The sequence below is a fragment of the Amblyomma mixtum genome, chromosome 4, assembly GCF_055824585.1.
Source record: "Amblyomma mixtum isolate Tamu chromosome 4, ASM5582458v1, whole genome shotgun sequence".
Lineage (NCBI taxonomy): Eukaryota > Metazoa > Arthropoda > Arachnida > Ixodida > Ixodidae > Amblyomma > Amblyomma mixtum.
This window is the reverse complement of record NC_143015.1, coordinates 72,194,073-72,212,880: the sequence shown is the minus strand read 5'-3', so window position 1 is coordinate 72,212,880 and position 18,808 is coordinate 72,194,073. Positions and strand designations below refer to the sequence as shown.

Genomic DNA, 18,808 nt, shown 5'->3' with positions numbered 1-18,808 from the left:
GCTAGCATGCTTCTGGCCATGTTTCTCAACACTAGTCTGCTGTTCTTTCTTTCCTTTTTTTCTCTTTCTTCCGTACTCTCTATCTTTCTTTGCTTTTTTTTCCTCTTTCTTTCCTTCTTTGATCTCTTATTTTTTTTCTAGCTTTTTCCTTTTTTCTCTTTCTTTCTATACTTATTTCCTTGTTTTCTCTTTTTTTCTGTCTGTCTGTCTTCCTTTCTCTCTCTCTACACGGCAACTGAGTCAACATGATAAAGCATTACTACGGCACCCGCCGTGATGGCTCAGTGGTTAAGGCTCTCGCCTACCAAGCCGAAGTACCCAGATTCGAACCCGACCGCGGCGGCCGCGTTTCGGTGGAGGCGAAATTCTATAGGCGCGTGTACTGTGTGATGACAGTGCACGCTAAAGATCCCCAGGGGGTCGAAAGTATTCCGGAGACCTCCACGGCGGCACCTCTTTCTCTCTTCCTTCTTTCACTCCCACTTTCCTCCATTCCCTTGCGGCGCGGTTCAGGTTTCCGCCGAGATATGTGAGACAGATAGATACTACACCATTTCGTTTCCTCAAAAACCAGTTTACCAATTTATTACAACGGTATTAGCTGACGTTGAGCATTCATACTGACTTTGAAGTCTCACTATCTTCAGACGACATAATAACGCACCCAACGACGCACTCAACTTGTGGCTATGCCGTATGTGCACAATATGTCGCACCGTCTAAAAAAGGTGGCGAAGAAGTGTGGCGTCGATCTTGTATTGACCGCCCCTAGGAAACCTGTACGCCTATGCATGGGCGTCCGGAGGGGGGGCAAAGGGGGGCGGCTGCACCCCCCTGGAAAATCACTCAATCGAACCGTGAGTGATGGCCGCACGCCAGGGGCGGTGGTGCGCTCAGCCAAAAGGGTAAAAGCAGCCCCGCTTCCACGCTTTGGTTCACATCTGCGAAATGCCGCGTCCGGGCGGGCGTCGGTCCGCCGTTTTCAAACCACGCCATCGTTAGCTCTACTAAAAGGCGACCTGTTGCAGACATACAGCAGCACCGGCGAGCATGTGTTTGAGCCTTCTTACGATCGGTGTCTGTTTCTTTGATCTCTAGAGAGATAGCGGCACGGAGGCAGACAGTGCACAGAGCATCTTGTTTTCGCCTTCGTCGCTCGCTATAATCAGGATACGTTCGTACGCCGGCCACCGATGAATTCTTCAGGAGGGAAGGACAAATCAGCCGTATCCACCCCCGCTTTGTCGGGCTGCTCAGGGTCAAGCGGGCGGTGGGTTGGCGCCGCAGCCGCCGCTCGCTGTCTCCTCCGATCCACGGGAGAGCGCAGTTCGGTAGAAGCGCCGCTTTCAGAATCTTCGGCAAAGGGGATTAGCTGCTTTTGTTCACGGCGACGCAGTCTCCAGAGGCGCCCCCACACCAGCGTTTCTTGCGTCTTCTCCGAAAACCAGCGCCTTTGGTCAACGCAGACCGATGGCGCCTGCCTGGCTCGCCTGTAACCTCTGGCTGGGTCTCAAATCACAACAGCGCCCATGTACTGTGCGTGTCAGTGCACGGTAAAGAGACCCAGACCCAGGTGGTCGACATTATCCGGAACTCTGTACTACTCCGTCCCTCATAGCCTGATGCGTTTTGGGGCTCTGAACCCCATAAAAACACAACAACAAATTTTCCGACCGGAGTGGCGAGTGTTCCTTCCCCTCGGAAGTCGCGCGGCGTTCCTTTCACCCCCCAAAGTGCGCATTCGGGGATATTGCAGCAAGTAAGCCCTTGCACGTGTGCGCGCCTCTGTGTTTGTGCTTCGGTGTTTTTAGTGGCCGGTTGTCAACGAAGGTCAGAACAACCAAGACAGCGGACGAGAAAACGACGAGCGGCGAGCAGTGTGTGTGCGGTTGCTCGACTGTGCGGATGCGCGAGCAAGATGGAGCGAGGTGTATGAAGCGGCGAGCGTGCATTTATCTTGTAAAGAAGTTTTTGTTGTATATTGCCGCACTTAGTTTAGCCATCACTCTACCGGCGCCCCCGTGCGGTCTGTCTTCGACCTTTGTCGCGCGCCGGACTTCGTCCTCTTCTGCTCGGTGCTAGTGCCTGCCGGCTGCGCTCTGCCCAGTGTGCTCGCCAGGTACAGTTCTGCCAGGGATAGAACGTCCTACCGGCGTCCGTGACATTTTGGTGGAGGTGCTGGGTACGATCTATGTACGAAGAGGTCCCAGGAACCTCCAGCGCTCAGCCACCCCCCCTGGACACGACACCTGTCCACAAGTCAAGCCGCCGCTTGAAAGGCTTAGCCCCCGAGTACAATCCCCTCACCGCGCCATCCCGCAAGATGACCTCTACGGTGGCCAGCCAGACCTTCCAGCAAACTGTGAGTTCGCCACCGCTGCTTCTTCATTCGCCTCGTACGCCCGCGTCGTTTCATGGTGACAAGTTTGAAGATGTGGAGGACTGGTTGGACGGGTATGACAGGGTCTCTGAATTTAATCTGTGGGACGAGGACCGCAAGCTTCGGAACGTCTACTTTGCCCTCCAGGACGCCGCCAAGACGTGGTTCGAAAACCACGAGTCCGCCATCCACACCTGGCAAGACTTCCGGCGCCAGTTGCTGGATACGTTCAGTAGCAACGAACGGAGGGAGCGTGCTGAATTGGCCCTGCAATCGAGAGCGCAGCAGCCAAACGAGAGCGTGGCGATGTTCGTGGAGGATATGACCCGGCTTTTTAACCGCGCTGATCCTTCGATGTCGGAAGCCAAGAAGGTGCGCCATTTGATGCGGGGCGTGAAGGAGCAATTGTTCGCTGGGCTCGTGCGCGATCCTCCGGCTACAGTCGCCGATTTTGCAAAGGAGGCGGCAGGCATGGAGCGTGCCCTGCAGCAGCGGTTTGCGCACTACGGCCGTCCGTCAAACATCACTCCTGTGGAGTGCCACATTCCGAGGCCCGGGGATGAGAACACCTCCCTCCGAGAGCTCATCAGGAGCATCGTTCGCGAAGAGCTGCAGAAGCTTCGCTCTGTGGAGCAGCCTCCTAGTGTCACCGGCATCTCGGAGGCTGTCCGTGACGAGATACGCAGCACGGTGCAGCCCACTCCACCTCCTCAACCGCCAGCGCCCTATGTGATGACATACAGCGAGGCATTCAGAAGTCCTGCGCCACCACCGCCGGCGTTCTACTCTCCTGCCCCTACCGCGCCGTCCTACCGATTCCCGCATACGACAGCGCTGCCAGACGACCGCCCACCCGTCACGAAGGCAAACATGTGGCGAACGCCGAACAACAGGCCCCTGTGCTTCCACTGCGGCGAAGCAGGTCACATCCGTCGTCACTGCCCGTACCGCCGGATTGGCCTGCGCGGCTTTTCGCCCGACGCACCCCTGCCACGCTATGGTGAACGACCCCGCGAGATCGATCAGTACCTGGCGGCCAACGTCCCACCTGCACCCACTGTCCAACGTCAGTCCAGGTCACCGTCGCCTCGACAGTTTTCTTCACCAGCCCGCCAGTCCTACGTCCGGTAGTCCTCCAGCCCGCGCCGGGAAAACTGAGGACAGCGACCCCCGGAGGTAGGGCCGCCGTCATCGGACATAATGACGAACATCCTCCGCTCACCGACGTTAGCATGCGACCCGACCTCCGACCCCACGCCGCGACGACCTTTCGACGCCCAGAGACGCCTTCGCTTGACGCCTCAATTGGACAATCTGAACGACCCTTAAGACCGACGACTTTTCGACGAACGGAGACGCCTCCGCTTGACGCCCCAACCCGACCGCGAGAACGATCCCCTAGTCCGACCTCCCTCACACAGCGTTTTTCTGAAGGTGACCAAGCTTCGGCTCAAATCCCGGTCATCGTTGATGGCCGCCGCGTGACTGCTCTCGTAGATACCGGCGCCGATTTCTCCGTCATGAGTCGTGGTCTGACGCTTGTCCTGAGGAAAGTACTGACACCTTGGCCTGGAACGCACATCCGGACAGCTGGAGGCCATCTGGTGACACCGCTTGGCGTCTGCACCGCTAGAATGGAGATTCGTGGTGTCACCTTCACTGCCTGCTTCGCTGTGTTGGCTCATTGCTCGAAGGACCTCATCCTCGGGTTAGATTTTCTTCGGGAACACGGTGCGATAATCAACCTCCGCGAACTTGTCGTGACGTTCTCACCTCATTGTGCCATAGCCGACAGCAGCGAGCCCGACAGGCCTGTTTTTCGCGTGTGTGATGACAATTTCACGCTACCACCCCGCTCCAGTTTGTTTATTACGGTGGAGTGCTCCAACCCACGCACTCCTCACGGGGTTGCGGAAGGTAACCTGTCGTTACTGCTGAGTCAACAAGTCTGCGTTGCGCGGGGTGTTACTTCCCTCCGCGGACTGCGAACGCAGCTTTTTGTTACGAACTTTAGCGCCGAATACCGCCACTTGCCGCAAGCAACCGCCATAGCCTATTTCGATGAAATTAGTGACTCAGTCTCCCACTGCGCCTTGTCCCTCAACGATACCCATGCATCGACGTCTGACGCCCCCGTTATGACTAACGTGAACCCCGACCTAACCGCCGATCAGAAACACCGCCTCCACATGATCCTCGACTCTTTTCGTGACTGCTTTGCGACCACTTCTAAAGTTCGGCAAACATCGGTCGCTAAACACCGCATTGTAGTGGATGAAGGCGAGAGGCCTATACAACACCACCCCTATCGAGTGTCTGCGAAAGAACGGGAGGTGATTCGGAGGCAGGTTGAGGAAATGCTCCGCGACGAGGTTATCCAGCCGTCAACAAGCCCGTGGGCTTCGCCCGTTGTGCTGGTCGCCAAGAAGGATGGCACTCTCCGATTCTGCGTCGACTATCGTCGCCTCAACAAGATTACTAAAAAGGACGTTTATCCGTTGCCCCGAATTGATGACTCGTTCGATCGCCTGCGTCATGCCCGATACTTTTCCTCTCTTGATCTACGCAGTGGGTACTGGCAGATCGAAGTCGATGAACGTGACCGTGAAAAGACCGCGTTCATAACCCCCGACGGCTTGTACGAGTTCAAGGTGCTCCCCTTTGGCCTGTGTACCGCTCCTGCCACCTTTCAACGAATGATGGACACTGTCCTGGTTGGCCTCAAATGGCAGTCGTGTCTCGTCTATCTTGATGATGTGGTTATTTTCGCTGCGACCTACGAAGGCCTTCTCAAACGCTTGAGTGCAGTATTGACGGCCATCCGATCAGCCGGTCTATCTCTAAAACCCGAAAAATGCCACTTCGCGTACCAACGGCTGAAGTTTTTGGGCCATGTTGTGACACCTGAGGGTGTCAGCCCCGACCCCGACAAGACGGCCGCTGTAGCTGCGTTCCCGACTCCCACTGATAAGCGAGCTGTGCGCCGGTTTCTTGGCCTCCGCGCATATTACAGACGCTTCGTGCAAGACTTCTCCAGGCTGGCTGAGCCTCTCACACGGCTGACAAAAGACGATCAGCCTTTCGTCTGGGCACAGTAACAGCAGGACGCCTTCGAAAAGCTCCGCAAACGCCTACAAACAACGCCCATTCTTGCCCATTTCGACGAGGAGGCGGATACAGAACTTCACACCGATGCCAGCAACATTGGCCTCGGTGCTGTCCTCGTCCAGTGGCAAGATGGTGTTGAGCGCGTGATTGCTTACGGCAGCCGTACGCTGTCTCGGTCCGAGGCCAATTACTCAACCACTGAAAAGGAGTGCCTAGCTGTTGTGTGGGCGATAACGAAGTTCCGGCCCTACTTGTATGGTCGCCCGTTTCGGGTCGTGAGTGACCACCACTCACTGTGTTAGCTCGCGAATCTTAAAGACCCCTCGGGCCGGCTAGCTCGTTGGAGCCTTCGCTTGCAAGAATTTGATGTAACAGTTGTCTACAAGTCGGGAAACAAACACAGCGATGCAGACTGCTTGTCCCGTGCTCCTATCCCGTCCAGCTCTGATGACCTCGAAGATGACCCTCTCTTTATTGGTGCTCTGACCACGTCCGCCCTCGCTCAACAACAGAGGGACGACACGGAATTGCGGCCACTCATCGATTATCTTGAGGGTACCGCCTCGTTACCGCCTCGTCTATTCGTGCGTGGCTTGTCGTCGTTTTGCTTGCGAGATGGCGTCCTCTACAAACGAAATTACGGCCCGACGGACTCTGGTTACCTGCTCGTGGTTCCAACGACGCTCCGCACTGACGTTTTGCAGGCATGCCACGACGAGCTTCCTTCCGGCCACCTCGGATTTTCTCGAACGACGGCACGAGTTCGTCACCGTTATTACTGGCCCAGGCTTTCTGCGGCTGTCAAGCGTTATGTACGCACTTGCCGCGAGTGTCAACGTCGGAAGAAACCACCTTTCAAGCCGGCCGGCTGGCTTGCTCCAACCCATTGCTCCGCCGAGAATTCCTTTCCACCAAGTCGGCATGGACTTACTGGGCCCATTTCCCACGTCATCATTGGGTAACCGGTATATTGTGGTTGCCACCGACTACCTCACCCGGTATTGTGAGACGAAAGCCCTTCCCCGCGGCACTGCTGCTGAAATTGCTGACTTTTTCATCATCAGCATAGTCCTCCGCCATGGCGCCCCTTATGTTGTTTTAACTGACCGAGGCACAGCGTTCACGTCCACGCTTACTCAGGAAGTTATGCGGCTCAGTGGCACAAGTCATCGTAAGACCACTGCTTACCATCCTCAAACCAACGGCCTAACCGAGCGCCTCAATAAGACTATCGCTGATATGATTTCTATGTACGTCGACGATGACCATAAGAACTGGGACGAAATCCTTCCGTACGTCACGTTTGCCTACAATATTGCCCTTCAAGAGACGACGGGGTTCACGCCATTTCGTTTGGTACACGGTCGTGAAGTCGTGACTATGTTGGACACGATGTTGTTGCCCGATATTGCACGCCCATCCGTTGCCGACGCTGATGCATTCGTTCGCCATGCAGAGGCTGCCCGCCGGCTGGCTCGGCAACGAACCTGCGTGCGGCAAGAAGTCGATGCTCACCGCTATAACCTCCGTCACCGCGAAGTCATTTTCCAGCCTGGCGATCAAGTGTGGGTTTGGAGCCCCATCCGTCTGCGCGGTCGCTCCGAGAAGCTTTTACGCCGTTACTTCGGCCCCTACGAGGTCCTCCGCAAACTCAGCGACGTTACGTATGAAGTGCGCCCGCAAGGGAGTGTTCGTTCTTCCAGACGCCCGCCGACATCCGAAATTGTGCACGTCGCAAGACTCAAGCCATACCATGCCCGCTAGGACAACTCTCACCACCTTCGGTGCCTGGGATTCTGTTAACACCCACACGTGGCTCCCCCTCACTTTCAGGCATCGAGTTGATGCCTTTCCAGAGGGGAGGGGCAATGCCGCACTTAGTTTAGCCATCACTCTACCGGCGCCCCCGTGCGGTCTGTCTTCGACCTTTGTCGCGCGCCGGACTTCGTCCTCTTCTGCTCGGTGCTAGTGCCTGCCGGCTGCGCTCTGCCCAGTGTGCTCGCCAGGTACTGTTCTGCCAGGGATAGAACGTCCTACCGGCGTCCGTGACAATATATAGTTGTCTTTTGTTTTCAACGTACGCGTTCAACCGTTTTTCCATTCAATGTGTATGATGAGTATGCACCGAGAGCGTGTAGTGAAGCACAGAAATGAATTTATCACCTGTGTAATTACACAATTCGCCCAGAAAAATCCGAGGCGCCTACAGTTGCTGTTCAAGGAAGACTGACTGAGTGACTGTAGTTGCGTGTTTGTGAACATATTGTGCTGTGTGCTGGTCATCAATCCGGGTGAGTCGAGAACCCGTATGCAGCAAGACTGAGCACTCTTCTCCACGAAGTGATAGTATCTTTTTGTATTTTTTATTAATTTTAATTGTTTTTTCGTTGATAAACTTTAATGTATCTCTCCTAGCCGCGCTTTAATTGCTGTTTGTAATTTTTCTTTCATGTGCGTATTTTACTTATTTTTTTTATTTATATATAAATAAATAAATTTACTCCGCAAATAGTGCCTTTTTGCTACGAATATACCCCCCCCCCCCCTCCGGCGCCAACAACCAATGGGCCCCCCCCTGCAAAATATTCTGCGGACGCCCTTGCGCCTGTGCCCGCTCGTGAACGGCGAGATAAGAAAGCCAGTGTGCACTAAGAACCACCAAAAGAAGTTCGTTTCATGCAAAGTCGGTGTTGTCTACAAAATCCCGCTCACTTGTGGCAAGGCGTATATTGGGCAATCAGGAAGATGCATAAATGAACGACTGAGAGAGCACCGCTTGGCAACGGAATCCATATCGGCTGGGGGGAATCTCGCTGCGCACTGCAAACGCTGTTTTATCGAACGGTACCCTGGCGACCCTATCCCTGTACCTTGCACACCAATCTTTCCAGAAACATTCATATTCTTTCTAGGTACAATGAAAACCCAAGCGGAGCGTGAAATTTTTGAAGCTATGTGTATTGATAGTGAAGGTTCCAAATGCGTCAGCACCTCGTCTGTTAATCTGTCAAAAAAAGAAATCATGTTCCTGAGGCGTGGTGTTGCTACTGCGCATGTGTGAGTTCAGCTATTTTGAGATGTCATATATTGATTGTTTTTCGAATAAACGGCAGTTGAAGACTAGCGTCTGTCCTGTGTATTTGTGTTCTTGTCCCGTGTGTTACCTAAGCGCTAGCAAATATGATTCCAAACGCTTTCCAGCTAGCCCAAGTTTCCGCCATAATAAGCGACATAATAAAACAAAGGTTTGAACGGTTGGGGCAAAAACCAATCCCAAACTTGGGCAAGCGTTGCAGAAGTCCTTGCTATGCCGCTTGAAGCACTGCGTTCTTGCTGCACATTGCAAAGATTCCGTCGGTTCCAGCGTCTAAAGTTTCTATCGTGTCAATGATGAATCCAAGATTGCGGGCATATCCAAAAACAATACTCAAGATTTAAGTGCGCATATATATAAGCACGCTGCTGGGAAGCAGAAACCACTCCAGCAGTACCAATTTCACGCCAAATTGGAGGTGCAGCTGTCGGCACAAAGTTGTGTAGGCAAGGTTGCTTTCCGGAAGCTCCTCGCCTTCACTCCTGCGCAGTTATCAGTGACGTCACTAGAAACCGCAGCGAAACATTTTTGATATAGTGCGCAGAAAAAGCAAAAAAAAAAGTTGACGATGATCAAAAAACTAGCACGTGTCGTGCTTCTCAGTCTTGGTCCTACTCTTTGTTTCAGCTGTATCTGCTCTCTGCAGGAAGCGTCTGGCGCTCTATCGCTTAATGTCTGCAACCTCCATATCGTCGTATGGATAAGGACTGCAATCCTTATCAACAACGTTCGTTATCTCTTGTGCAACGTACCTACGCAAGCGCATCAAAGAGGATTTCGATTGAATGAGGCCACAGAATCGCATGAGAGTGCCTGAGTTCGTCATTTTTATATCTTCAGCAAGTTTAAGGTTTTCCGGTTGGTCACTTCCTGATCTTTATTGGTTGGTTTTAAACTAAGCTTTAACATTACTTTCTCGGTCCAGAACCTGGAACAAAAGCATCATAAGGAAAGAAAATAAATTTTTCGGGCAGAAGTGATTTTCAAGTGACCATTTATGCGCATCACTACAAGGACAAACATACTACCAAAATTTCGTCTCTCTACTCCCTCATGTTTCCCTCTACCTAACGTATTTACAGGGTGCGTAGTAGCACATGACCCCTCCCTATTACGAGAATGCCAGCAACGATCATATAAACAATTCCACTCGTGACGTAAGTACGAGGACGAACTTAAGGATTTCACTTGGCACCATGCTTAAACGCGCACTTCACGCCTGCACTGACCTCTCGGTCACCGCTTTATGAGAAAAAAGTGATAAACGCAATAATGGAATAAAGGCAAGCACTGCAGCCTGGTGGTTTTCACAGTGCGCTCTGTTCCCTTTTTTTGCAAGCTATTTGGAGCCGCTATAACGTTGCAAATGTACCCATTTTATATTTTTGTACTTCGTAAACTGGCTCAAGCAGCACCAGACCCGCACTAGAATGACACATATATCGTTGATCCTGATATACAGCACGAATTTACAGAACAAAAAGGAAAACCATTACAGAATCCTTCCTTTCTTTTCCTCCAAACATCATCTTACCTTCGTGGACAAAATCGGCACTGGCTGGCCATAACATCCCCAGATGCCGCAATTTTCAAGAGGATGTCTTCACGTGAGCGTTTTCAGCGATAGGCGTTCAGGCGCATTCCGAAAAAAAAAAAAAACCTGGAGAACGCTTAAGCTTCGCCTTTAATACCAGAACCGATAGCGTTATCGTGTACTGTTCGCATCGCATACTCAGTTACCTAATTCCTAATTAGTATATTGATAATCATCCGTCTACACATCAGTACCTGTGTCTAAGACACTTCACTAAGATAATGACCACAACGGGTTCATAGGTCCACCTTATGTTGAATCAACGCGCCTTCGTGGGTTATAATTTGATGAAAGGTCGTTCGTAACGCCACGTATTTGTTATGTTAGACCACAAGGAGCTTTAGGAAGAGGTGGTTGAAGCAGCGGCTTTACGAGAAGCTAAAGAAATTAATAGCGGAACTCACCAAAAGAGCAGAAAGATATTCAAGGGGGCTAGGGCCAACTGGTATCGACTATGTGCAGTCACAGTCAAGATACTGGCCAACCTCAATGAAGCCTCATTAACAAGACCAACAATTTTTTTTTAATTGCTGCTGGGCTGAGGAGAAAACACCCCAAGCCTGCAAGACACAGAGGTACACTTCGTACCGAAGCCGGAGAAGCAAAAATCAACATAGCGAAAATAAGACCAATCTCGCTCACATCGCGCTCTGGGAAACTTGACAAAATAATCTACAAAAGAGTGTACAAGCACGTGGATAGAGCACGCAGAACCGCAAATGTTTGGCTTCAGAAAGAACCTGTCAACGCATGACATCCTCCGCCAGCTGAAAGAGGAAATAAAAGCATGCCGAAAGGCGACAAAATTTAAGCTATACTTGCATTATATCTCAAGGGGGCATTCGACAATGTTAACCACAAGACCATACTAAACAACCAACATAACACGAACTGCGGTGGAAGAACGCACAGACATATTAAAGACTTCCTGGCCAAACGCACGGCCAATCTCAACGCACGCAAGACTAAAGCAGAACCCATAAGCATAGGCGACGGGGCGACCCTCCAAGGTGCAATGTTATCCTCAATGCTATTTAACATATCCATGCTGGGGCTCCCACAGAGACTCCACGCCATAGAAGACATCAAGCATGCCCTCTACGCTAATGGCATTACAATATGGACGAACAGCAGCAACGGAGGAGAAATAGAACATCGACTTCACAAGGCTGCAAACACAGCACAGGCTATGCGGAAGAATACGGGATAGCAAGCGCCCCGAACAATTCAGAACTTTTAATAGCCAAGAAAAGGAAAAACGACCACCTTCTCGAGGTGGGGCTTGACGGAACGAGAATTAAGGAAGTCCCATGGGCCAAAATCATTGAGCTGACTATCAAAACAGCAGCAATGATCGAGAGGTAATAAGACGACCAGCAGAAAAGACAGAACAAATAGCAAGAATGATTGGCATAATAACCAACAGAATATACTTTACAGCTTCTACAGGCTTTCATAATCAGTAGAATTGCATACGTCGAGCCACACTAGAGAATTAAAGAAGCATGTAAGAAGAAAACCAATGTCCTGATAAGAAAGGCATATAGATATCCTTGGGCAATCCAGTGAGCCCGCCAACAGAAAAGCTTCAGTAGCCTTTCTGTTGTCATCAAGATAATCATCGTAGATCACTACTGCAACCCAAGTGCGCGAACGTTGTAGGGGACCATGCTGCTTCCTTTTCTGGATGCCCTAATGACATAGCGGCTTCATCTCTCCAACGACACGAAATAATTAATGAACGACTGACTCGTTGAAATGCTACGCTTCCTAATTTAGACTCAGCGAATCCCGTGCGGCAGAGTCATCAATCGCAGGTTTTCAATTCTCAGACATACTTGTCTGCGTTAAAGAACTCTGTTCGTTAGAATTCTAGCACCAAAGAGCAGGATGGGGCTTCAGCTATGTCGCACCTGCCGGCGTTCAAGAGTCTTGCTCGACAACGAGAATGCATTCAAACCGCGAGATCCTTCTTCGGATTCTTCGTTTGTGTGCACGTGCTAGTTAAAGACGCCTGCTCAGCAAAGATTTGTTAGTCACGTGCAAGCTGCAACCTCGGGTCCTCCAGTTGTGCACTTTCAGTGTCCTTTCAGCTGCGCGCCTTCGACAGCAGCATCTGGCGTAGCGTCAGCACCTGGAGACCACGCTTCCCTTTCAGTGGTGCAGTTGGTCCTTCCCATGCTCTTTGCAGCAGTACGAGCGATTTTGTCAGCCCTTCCGCACGCAAGTACCCTCTCGGAAGTAACGGCTCTGTTTCTACGGAGCCTTTATTGGCTCATTTACCAAGGTCAGCAAATCTGCAAGCAGTCTATGCATAATCGTTATCACAATGCCGCAGTTCTTCTTTCGAATGCCAACAGCTAAAGAACAAGAAGTGCACATTTTAGTAGGCTCCTTCTGCAAAATAATTTTCTTGTGTTGTGTTTACACGTAGCTGATGTGAGCGACGATTTTAGTCTCGAACTATGTGTCTTACAAGTCATCACACCGGTCTCGCTTGAGCAGAGCTGTGGCGTGCGTGAGGAAAGATTTGTCGTCATTCCTAAATCAGGCGAGTGATTTAGACCGTTGAAAAGGTGCGAGTTGCTGTTGAAAGTATTTACTTGCAAGCCTCTAGTCGCCTCTCGATTGATTCGCTCATGTCTATATTCAAAATCTCGGCCTCAAAATTGCTGATATGTGGACATTTATCAGAATAGTGTATCAAAACAGAAGCTCGTTGACTTGGTAGGGCTGCGCGCAAAAGACCTGAAATGCATGATATTGGATCCGAAACCGGGAACACCAAGATGAAGCTACTCTGGCGCTCGCACCACTACAAGTGCGAGCGCCATGTAATGCCCCACAACCGGGGCCTTTGAGGTAATAAATAAATAAATAAAGTCTGACGTTTTCTATGAAAAGCTTACCACACCTATTCTACTTACATCATCGGTTGTACAGGGCAACTTGCTTTCGCCTTTTTTTCTTCGCGTTATATCTTGAGCTCCTATGCCTCAGTATCATCTCGCTATCGCAATGTGAAATCAAATGTTTTACTTACGCTGATGACGTTGCCCTTTTCTGTTATGATAAAAAGAGTGCGCTCGATGTTTTGCATGCAACTGCCCATTTGTCTCAAACCTCACCCAGTTACACTTATTCTTTTTCTTGTTGTTGTTACCGCCTAATTCAGCCTTTCGCCATTCATTATTGACCAACGTTGTATTGTGATGTGTCGTTTTTCATTTTATTGTATTGCATTATGTTTTGTTGTATTAACGTATTATTCTCAGTTGTATTTGCTTTGTCTCCCCCCCCCCTTATGTAATGCATCAACAGAAGCCTTGAAGGGTAAAATAAATTATGATGATGATGATGACGACGATGGTGATGATGGTGATGACGTGAGAGCTCGGGTGCAGCTCTTAAGCTTGGTAAATTAAAGGTGTTTTGGCTAGGACACTGGGGTAAAAAATCAAGCCTTTTCGGAGGCATCAGGCGGGACTCCAAGGACTTACAGTATTTGGGCATTCCCTTGCATTGGTATCGCAATAGTGGGCGTCAGCGGGATTATGAAATATCGGCCTTTATGCGACAATCACAAGCCTGAATGGGTAGGAAGCTATCTCTGTTTGCATGAGCACAAGTATGCAATATCTGCTTGGTTTCGAACCCCATCTACATATTTCAGGTGTTACATTGGGCAAGGAAAGAAGTACAGGCGATGCACAGAATTTTTCCGACTTTTGTGTGGGGCTCTTAGTGGGAGTCTATGCTCCGAGACAATTTGTTTCGCCCTCTGGAGATGGTCTTCAGCGCATGTTTGTCGATAAGCTTGTTTCAAGGCTTTTCTTTTTCCAAGCGGCAAATCATTCCTTCCTCGTAGCTGTGCTTAAAAGGCAATTAAGTGCCCATTTGCCTATTCGGCTTGCGGCCACTGATTATATGCGAGGAAGCCTTAGTAGTTTTTCATAACAAAGTTTCCGGCACACTACATTACCTCACTGTACGTTTTTCCTTAGAGTACCGGTACAGTCCCTCCAGAAAAAAGATGACAAAATTTCTGATTGAGAGGCTATTTCCCGCACCCCTGTATCGGTAGCGTTACCTCGCCTTTCTAGACAACGATGCATTGAAGCAGGTGCGACAGAAGCGTTTAGGTTTGGTTTATTCGGGTTTAACGTCCCAAAGCGATCAGGCTATGAGGGACGCCGTAGTGATGGGCTCCGAAAATTTCGACCACCTGGGGTTCTTTAACGTGCACTGACAACGCACAGCACACGGGCCTCTAGAATTTCGCCTCCATCGAAATTCAGCCGCCGCGGCCGGGATAGAGCCCACGTCTGTCGGGTCAGCAGCCGAGCGCCGTAACTACTGAGCCACCGCGGCGGGGCCCACAGGAGTGTGTTCAATCGGCTCCAAAGACTTTGTTTTTTAAGCATCACACGCGTCGACCTTACGTGTCAAAATGTGACCTCGTGCAAAGGAAACGTTTGTGTCATGTTCAGTGAACTGGCACCTTTTTTTCGCTGTACAATGTATGCGAAAATAAAGACTGATTGATTGATTGTGTCAGCAGCCAGATGTTATTGATCATTGTTTTGTGTTTTGTCCTAATGCTCTGTTCTTTGGGCCATTCTTCAATTGACTCTCAAAAAGGACATTGAGATCACGTCCTATGCCATAAGATTCTTGCTTACGATCGAAGGTTCTAACGTTCCACATGATATTTTTCTGCTCATGGGCCTTTTTAGCCTGCGGCAACCCGCCACGTTCTCGAAGTTTCTATTTAGATAGCAGTGTGCATGGTGAGCGGGTATATGCTGCGCATGAGCGACATTCTGTCTGGTTGTCTTTACTCGATGCATGTGTACGTATCCCGGAATTCTGATGTGCCGGCACAGTGACAGCAGGATTTTGCTGCGGCTATGTATAACGGGTTCGCGGGATATAGACTGGTTAAGTTAAGCTAGAACCCTGTCGACCGCAGCGGCGGCTCAGTGGTTATGGCGCTCGGCTGCTGACCGGAAAGACGCGGGTTTGATCGCGGCTACGGCGGTCGCATTTCGATGGAGGGGAAATTCTAGAGGCCCGTGTGCTGTGCGATGTCAGTGCACGTTAAAGAACCCCAGGTAGTCGAAATTTCCGGAGCCCTTCACTACGGCGTCCCTCATAGCCTGAGTCGCTCTGGGAAGTTAAAACTCCCATAAACCATAAACAAAGTTTCTGCCCCACAGGCCACTGCCGTCAGTACAGCTGTTACAGTACAGCAAGTACAGCTGTTAGATACTTTTCTCTTGAGATCCGATACTGGCTAGCAGTTATTCATGACCTGAGAGCATCTGCCAAATTCACTCCATCTACATCATTCTTCTCTTAGTTATTTCACTCTCATGGTCCGGGTCAGCGGAGTTTTTCCGGCGTTCCTCATAGCATGATTCGCTTTGAAACTCCACAAACCAAACCAGGAGCGTGTCAGCGTTGTTGTACTTCCATGCAATGAAGAAAAAAAGGAGCCTCCATGGGCTATGGATAACGCGTCCGTCTCCAATCCGATGGTCTAGGGTTGAATTCCCACCCGAATCCAAATCAACCCAATTTTCTTTCCAGGTCAATTTTATCAATCCTTTTCTCTCATATGAATTTTTTCTCTCACGGCCAACGGTGCCGACGGCGCAGGTTTTTCTGCAGCACCGGATTCTTAACACAGTCGAGTCAAAAATCGCACGGACCCCTCAACTTAACTGTTGGCACTGCGATAGCATTCATCATCATCAGCAGCAGCAGCAGCAGCCTGACTACGCCAACTGCAGGGCAAAGGCGTCTCCCATGTATCTCCAGTTAACCTTGTCCTTTGCCAGCTGCGGTCACCGTATTCCCGCAAACTTCTTAATCTCATCCGCCCACCTAACTTTCTGCCACCCTCTGCTATGTTTGCGTTCTCTTGGAATCCAGTCTGTTACCCTTAAGGACCAGCGGTTGTCATTGCATGTCCTGCCCAAGCCCATTTCTTCTTCTTGATTTCGGCTAGGATGTCATTAACTCGCGTTTACTTCCTCACCCGCTCCGCCCGCTTCCTGTCTCTTAACGTTACACCTATCACGTAGTCCTTAATTTAAGGTGAACCCTTTTATGCGTAGCATATTGCAGTCACTCAGTTCAGCCCTTGGGCGCGGCCGGGCAGCCACCAAACCACGTGACGTCACGTCACGTGGTTTGGTGACGTCACGTCACCACGTAAAAAAAAGAAGAAAGGAAAAAAAAAGAAAAAAAGGGGAAAAAAAGACGGCTGAGCATGGTGGCGGTAGCCACCGCCCCGTTTCAAAGGGGGCGCTCCTATCCATCCATCCATCCATCCATACGACACGGAGGAAAAGCTGCTGAGAAAATCGAGTGCCGCCAAGCAATACCTCGAGCAAAAAGACCGCGCAATATGCAACGCATTCTTGGCTTAACCAAGCTAATCCTGGGCAGTTTTTTTCTTAACCTCCACGCTTCTGCCCCATAGGTGAGTACTGATAGCATTGGAAGCTTTTTATGCCTTTATAGTGACGTCAGTTTTCTCCAGCCGATGGGAATCATCCGGCCTGGTAACGTCAATTTCCTCGAGCCAATGGGTGAATTTGATGCCAACGTTACTGTCGGGGTTCTCGCCGTCGCCCATCACATCCTCTTCTTCTTATTACGATTTCTTACCACTGTAAAGGCGCCCCGACCGGTTCTAACCTATCGGCAAAACTGACAGCAGCAAGCGCTCAAGACTCCCCGCTGTAGACGTCAGAGCGCACGATATGCCCGACGCTCGTGTGCTGGCACCGGTTCTTGCGTCCTAACTATCTCCAAAGATGTGTCCCCTCGGGTGATCCTTCAGGCGGGCCTTCGCCAGATAACGCACGTTAGTGCGACGCTTCTCCTGTTATTTTCGCTCGGGTTTATCAGCTTGCTTTCGACGCAGTCTCAATATACCGGCGCGTCCTAAAGGGTTTGTATGAAGGGGTACGAGATAGGGCTACTCAGTGGGTTAAGGAATGAGGCTGAGGGCATATGCCAGATATAGGACGTCGCGTCTTTCATGTCTGCCTCAGGCAAACGAAGCACACTTGAGTTCGAAAATATCTCAACGCACTCAGGCTTGGGGCAGCCACTCATCTTGGAACGAAGTAGCATAACAATTCCATTGTTATCCTACAGCATTTACATTTTTCTCCCGTTGTCATTAGCTCAAGTGACAGCACTAAGCAAAGCTCCCGCTAGAGTAGAATGTAATTTTAATAATCGTCATGAGACGAAAGCGCGACAAAGAGTGTAAAGACCGAAGAACAAAGAAAAAGCACTTACGCATCGAAACAGCGCACTAGTATCCACTGCGCACTATGCAGAAGAGCGAATGTAAATTGCACATACTACGTGTGCGACAAGAATACCCTTTCCCCCGCCCTGGGCAGCCATACAAATGGGGTCGAAGTTATCACTTCATTATCTCAAGCTTCTAGTACTCTGTCTTCGTTTCGGTGAAAACAGATTGGTTCTGGAGCGGTAGTGTTTTACTAGAAAAAAAAAACACATTAATGAAAACGCAGGAAGGCTGAAGATGTTTGCCGGACAGAAGGCTGGAAGCCTGAAGATAGTCAGGATGATAACGAGGAATAAATAGACAGAAGGTATAGTAAGAATGGATAGCGGAGAATATTACTATTATGCACAAGGATCTCATTTACTCATGCACACAAATGTGATAGATGTCCTGTCACAGTTTCAGTCTGTACATGAAATTGACTGCAGTTTTTTGAATACCCCATGAAAACCTGACGTGTTTTCTCAGGACCAACCAAGGAACACCACACCTTAGGATGCCGGCTGGCGGAAAACAGCGGAAAAGCTTGACACAATAATCGGCGCGCTCTCTGAATCTGTAGGTAAATAAAGCTACTATCAGTCAGATCTTATCAGGGAGAATGTGGCCCTACATACCGCCCAAGGAGAGGAATCGAAGGCTAACACTGTATACGCATCGGAGATAAGAAGACCCCATGGAATTATAAATAATAAGGACGAAGTGCGGAGCAGCAGATAAAAAGCATTGTCAGTTCAAAGAACGGAGGCCGGGAGAGGCAGACGCTATTACCGGTTCGGGTCCACTCTTTCTCCGCAGTCGGATCGAAGCGGTCGTCATGGCTGGGCAGGTTCTCCTGTCCAACTTCCAGACGTACGTCTGGACGGCGTCTGTGGCTCTCATCGTCTACGTACTCTTCAAGCTCGTCAGGTATGTGTCTCCCTACAATCTTATATCAGTACGTTGGTTAAGCGAAGTAATAGCAAAATTATTAGCTGTATTCAAGTTTGGACATTATGTTCTTTCTGTGAAGCGGCTATTTTGGTTCAGAAAAAAATCAGCCCACTGCATCAGCCCGGCGTTACTTAGCAGAAGGAGAATTCGGGTACAGTTCGGGTACAGTTCGGGTACGAGGGTTCGGGTACACAGTTCGCATGTATCCATTTTATGGGCAGTCCCTGCAGTGCAGAGTTTTCGTAGTGACCTCCACATGCTCTGTGCACCACTAATTACTTGGCGGTGTCAAACGTGTCAAGCCAATTCCGCTGCCAATGAGGTAAGCCACCGTAGAGTCGTCCGGATTCATTTAAGCTACCC

General features: G+C 50.2%; 1 protein-coding gene across 2 annotated transcripts in view; it reads left to right on the top strand.

The window, feature by feature from the left end:
* The first annotated feature begins 16,557 nt into the window (after nucleotides 1-16,557).
* Nucleotides 16,558-18,808, top strand: part of LOC149346971 (cytochrome P450 3A8-like) — a 50,960-nt gene continuing 48,709 nt past the window's right edge. Inside the window, exons 1-2 of one of the 2 annotated variants that reach the window (XM_089586785.1) lie at nucleotides 16,558-16,666; nucleotides 18,311-18,421. In XM_089586785.1, coding sequence (XP_089442911.1) covers nucleotides 18,330-18,421 — 92 coding nt within the window. In that variant the 5' untranslated portion in view covers nucleotides 16,558-16,666; nucleotides 18,311-18,329. Of the gene's footprint in view, nucleotides 16,667-18,232; nucleotides 18,422-18,808 lie in introns of those variants that run through there. The other variant, XM_089586784.1, reaches the window with a different exon arrangement.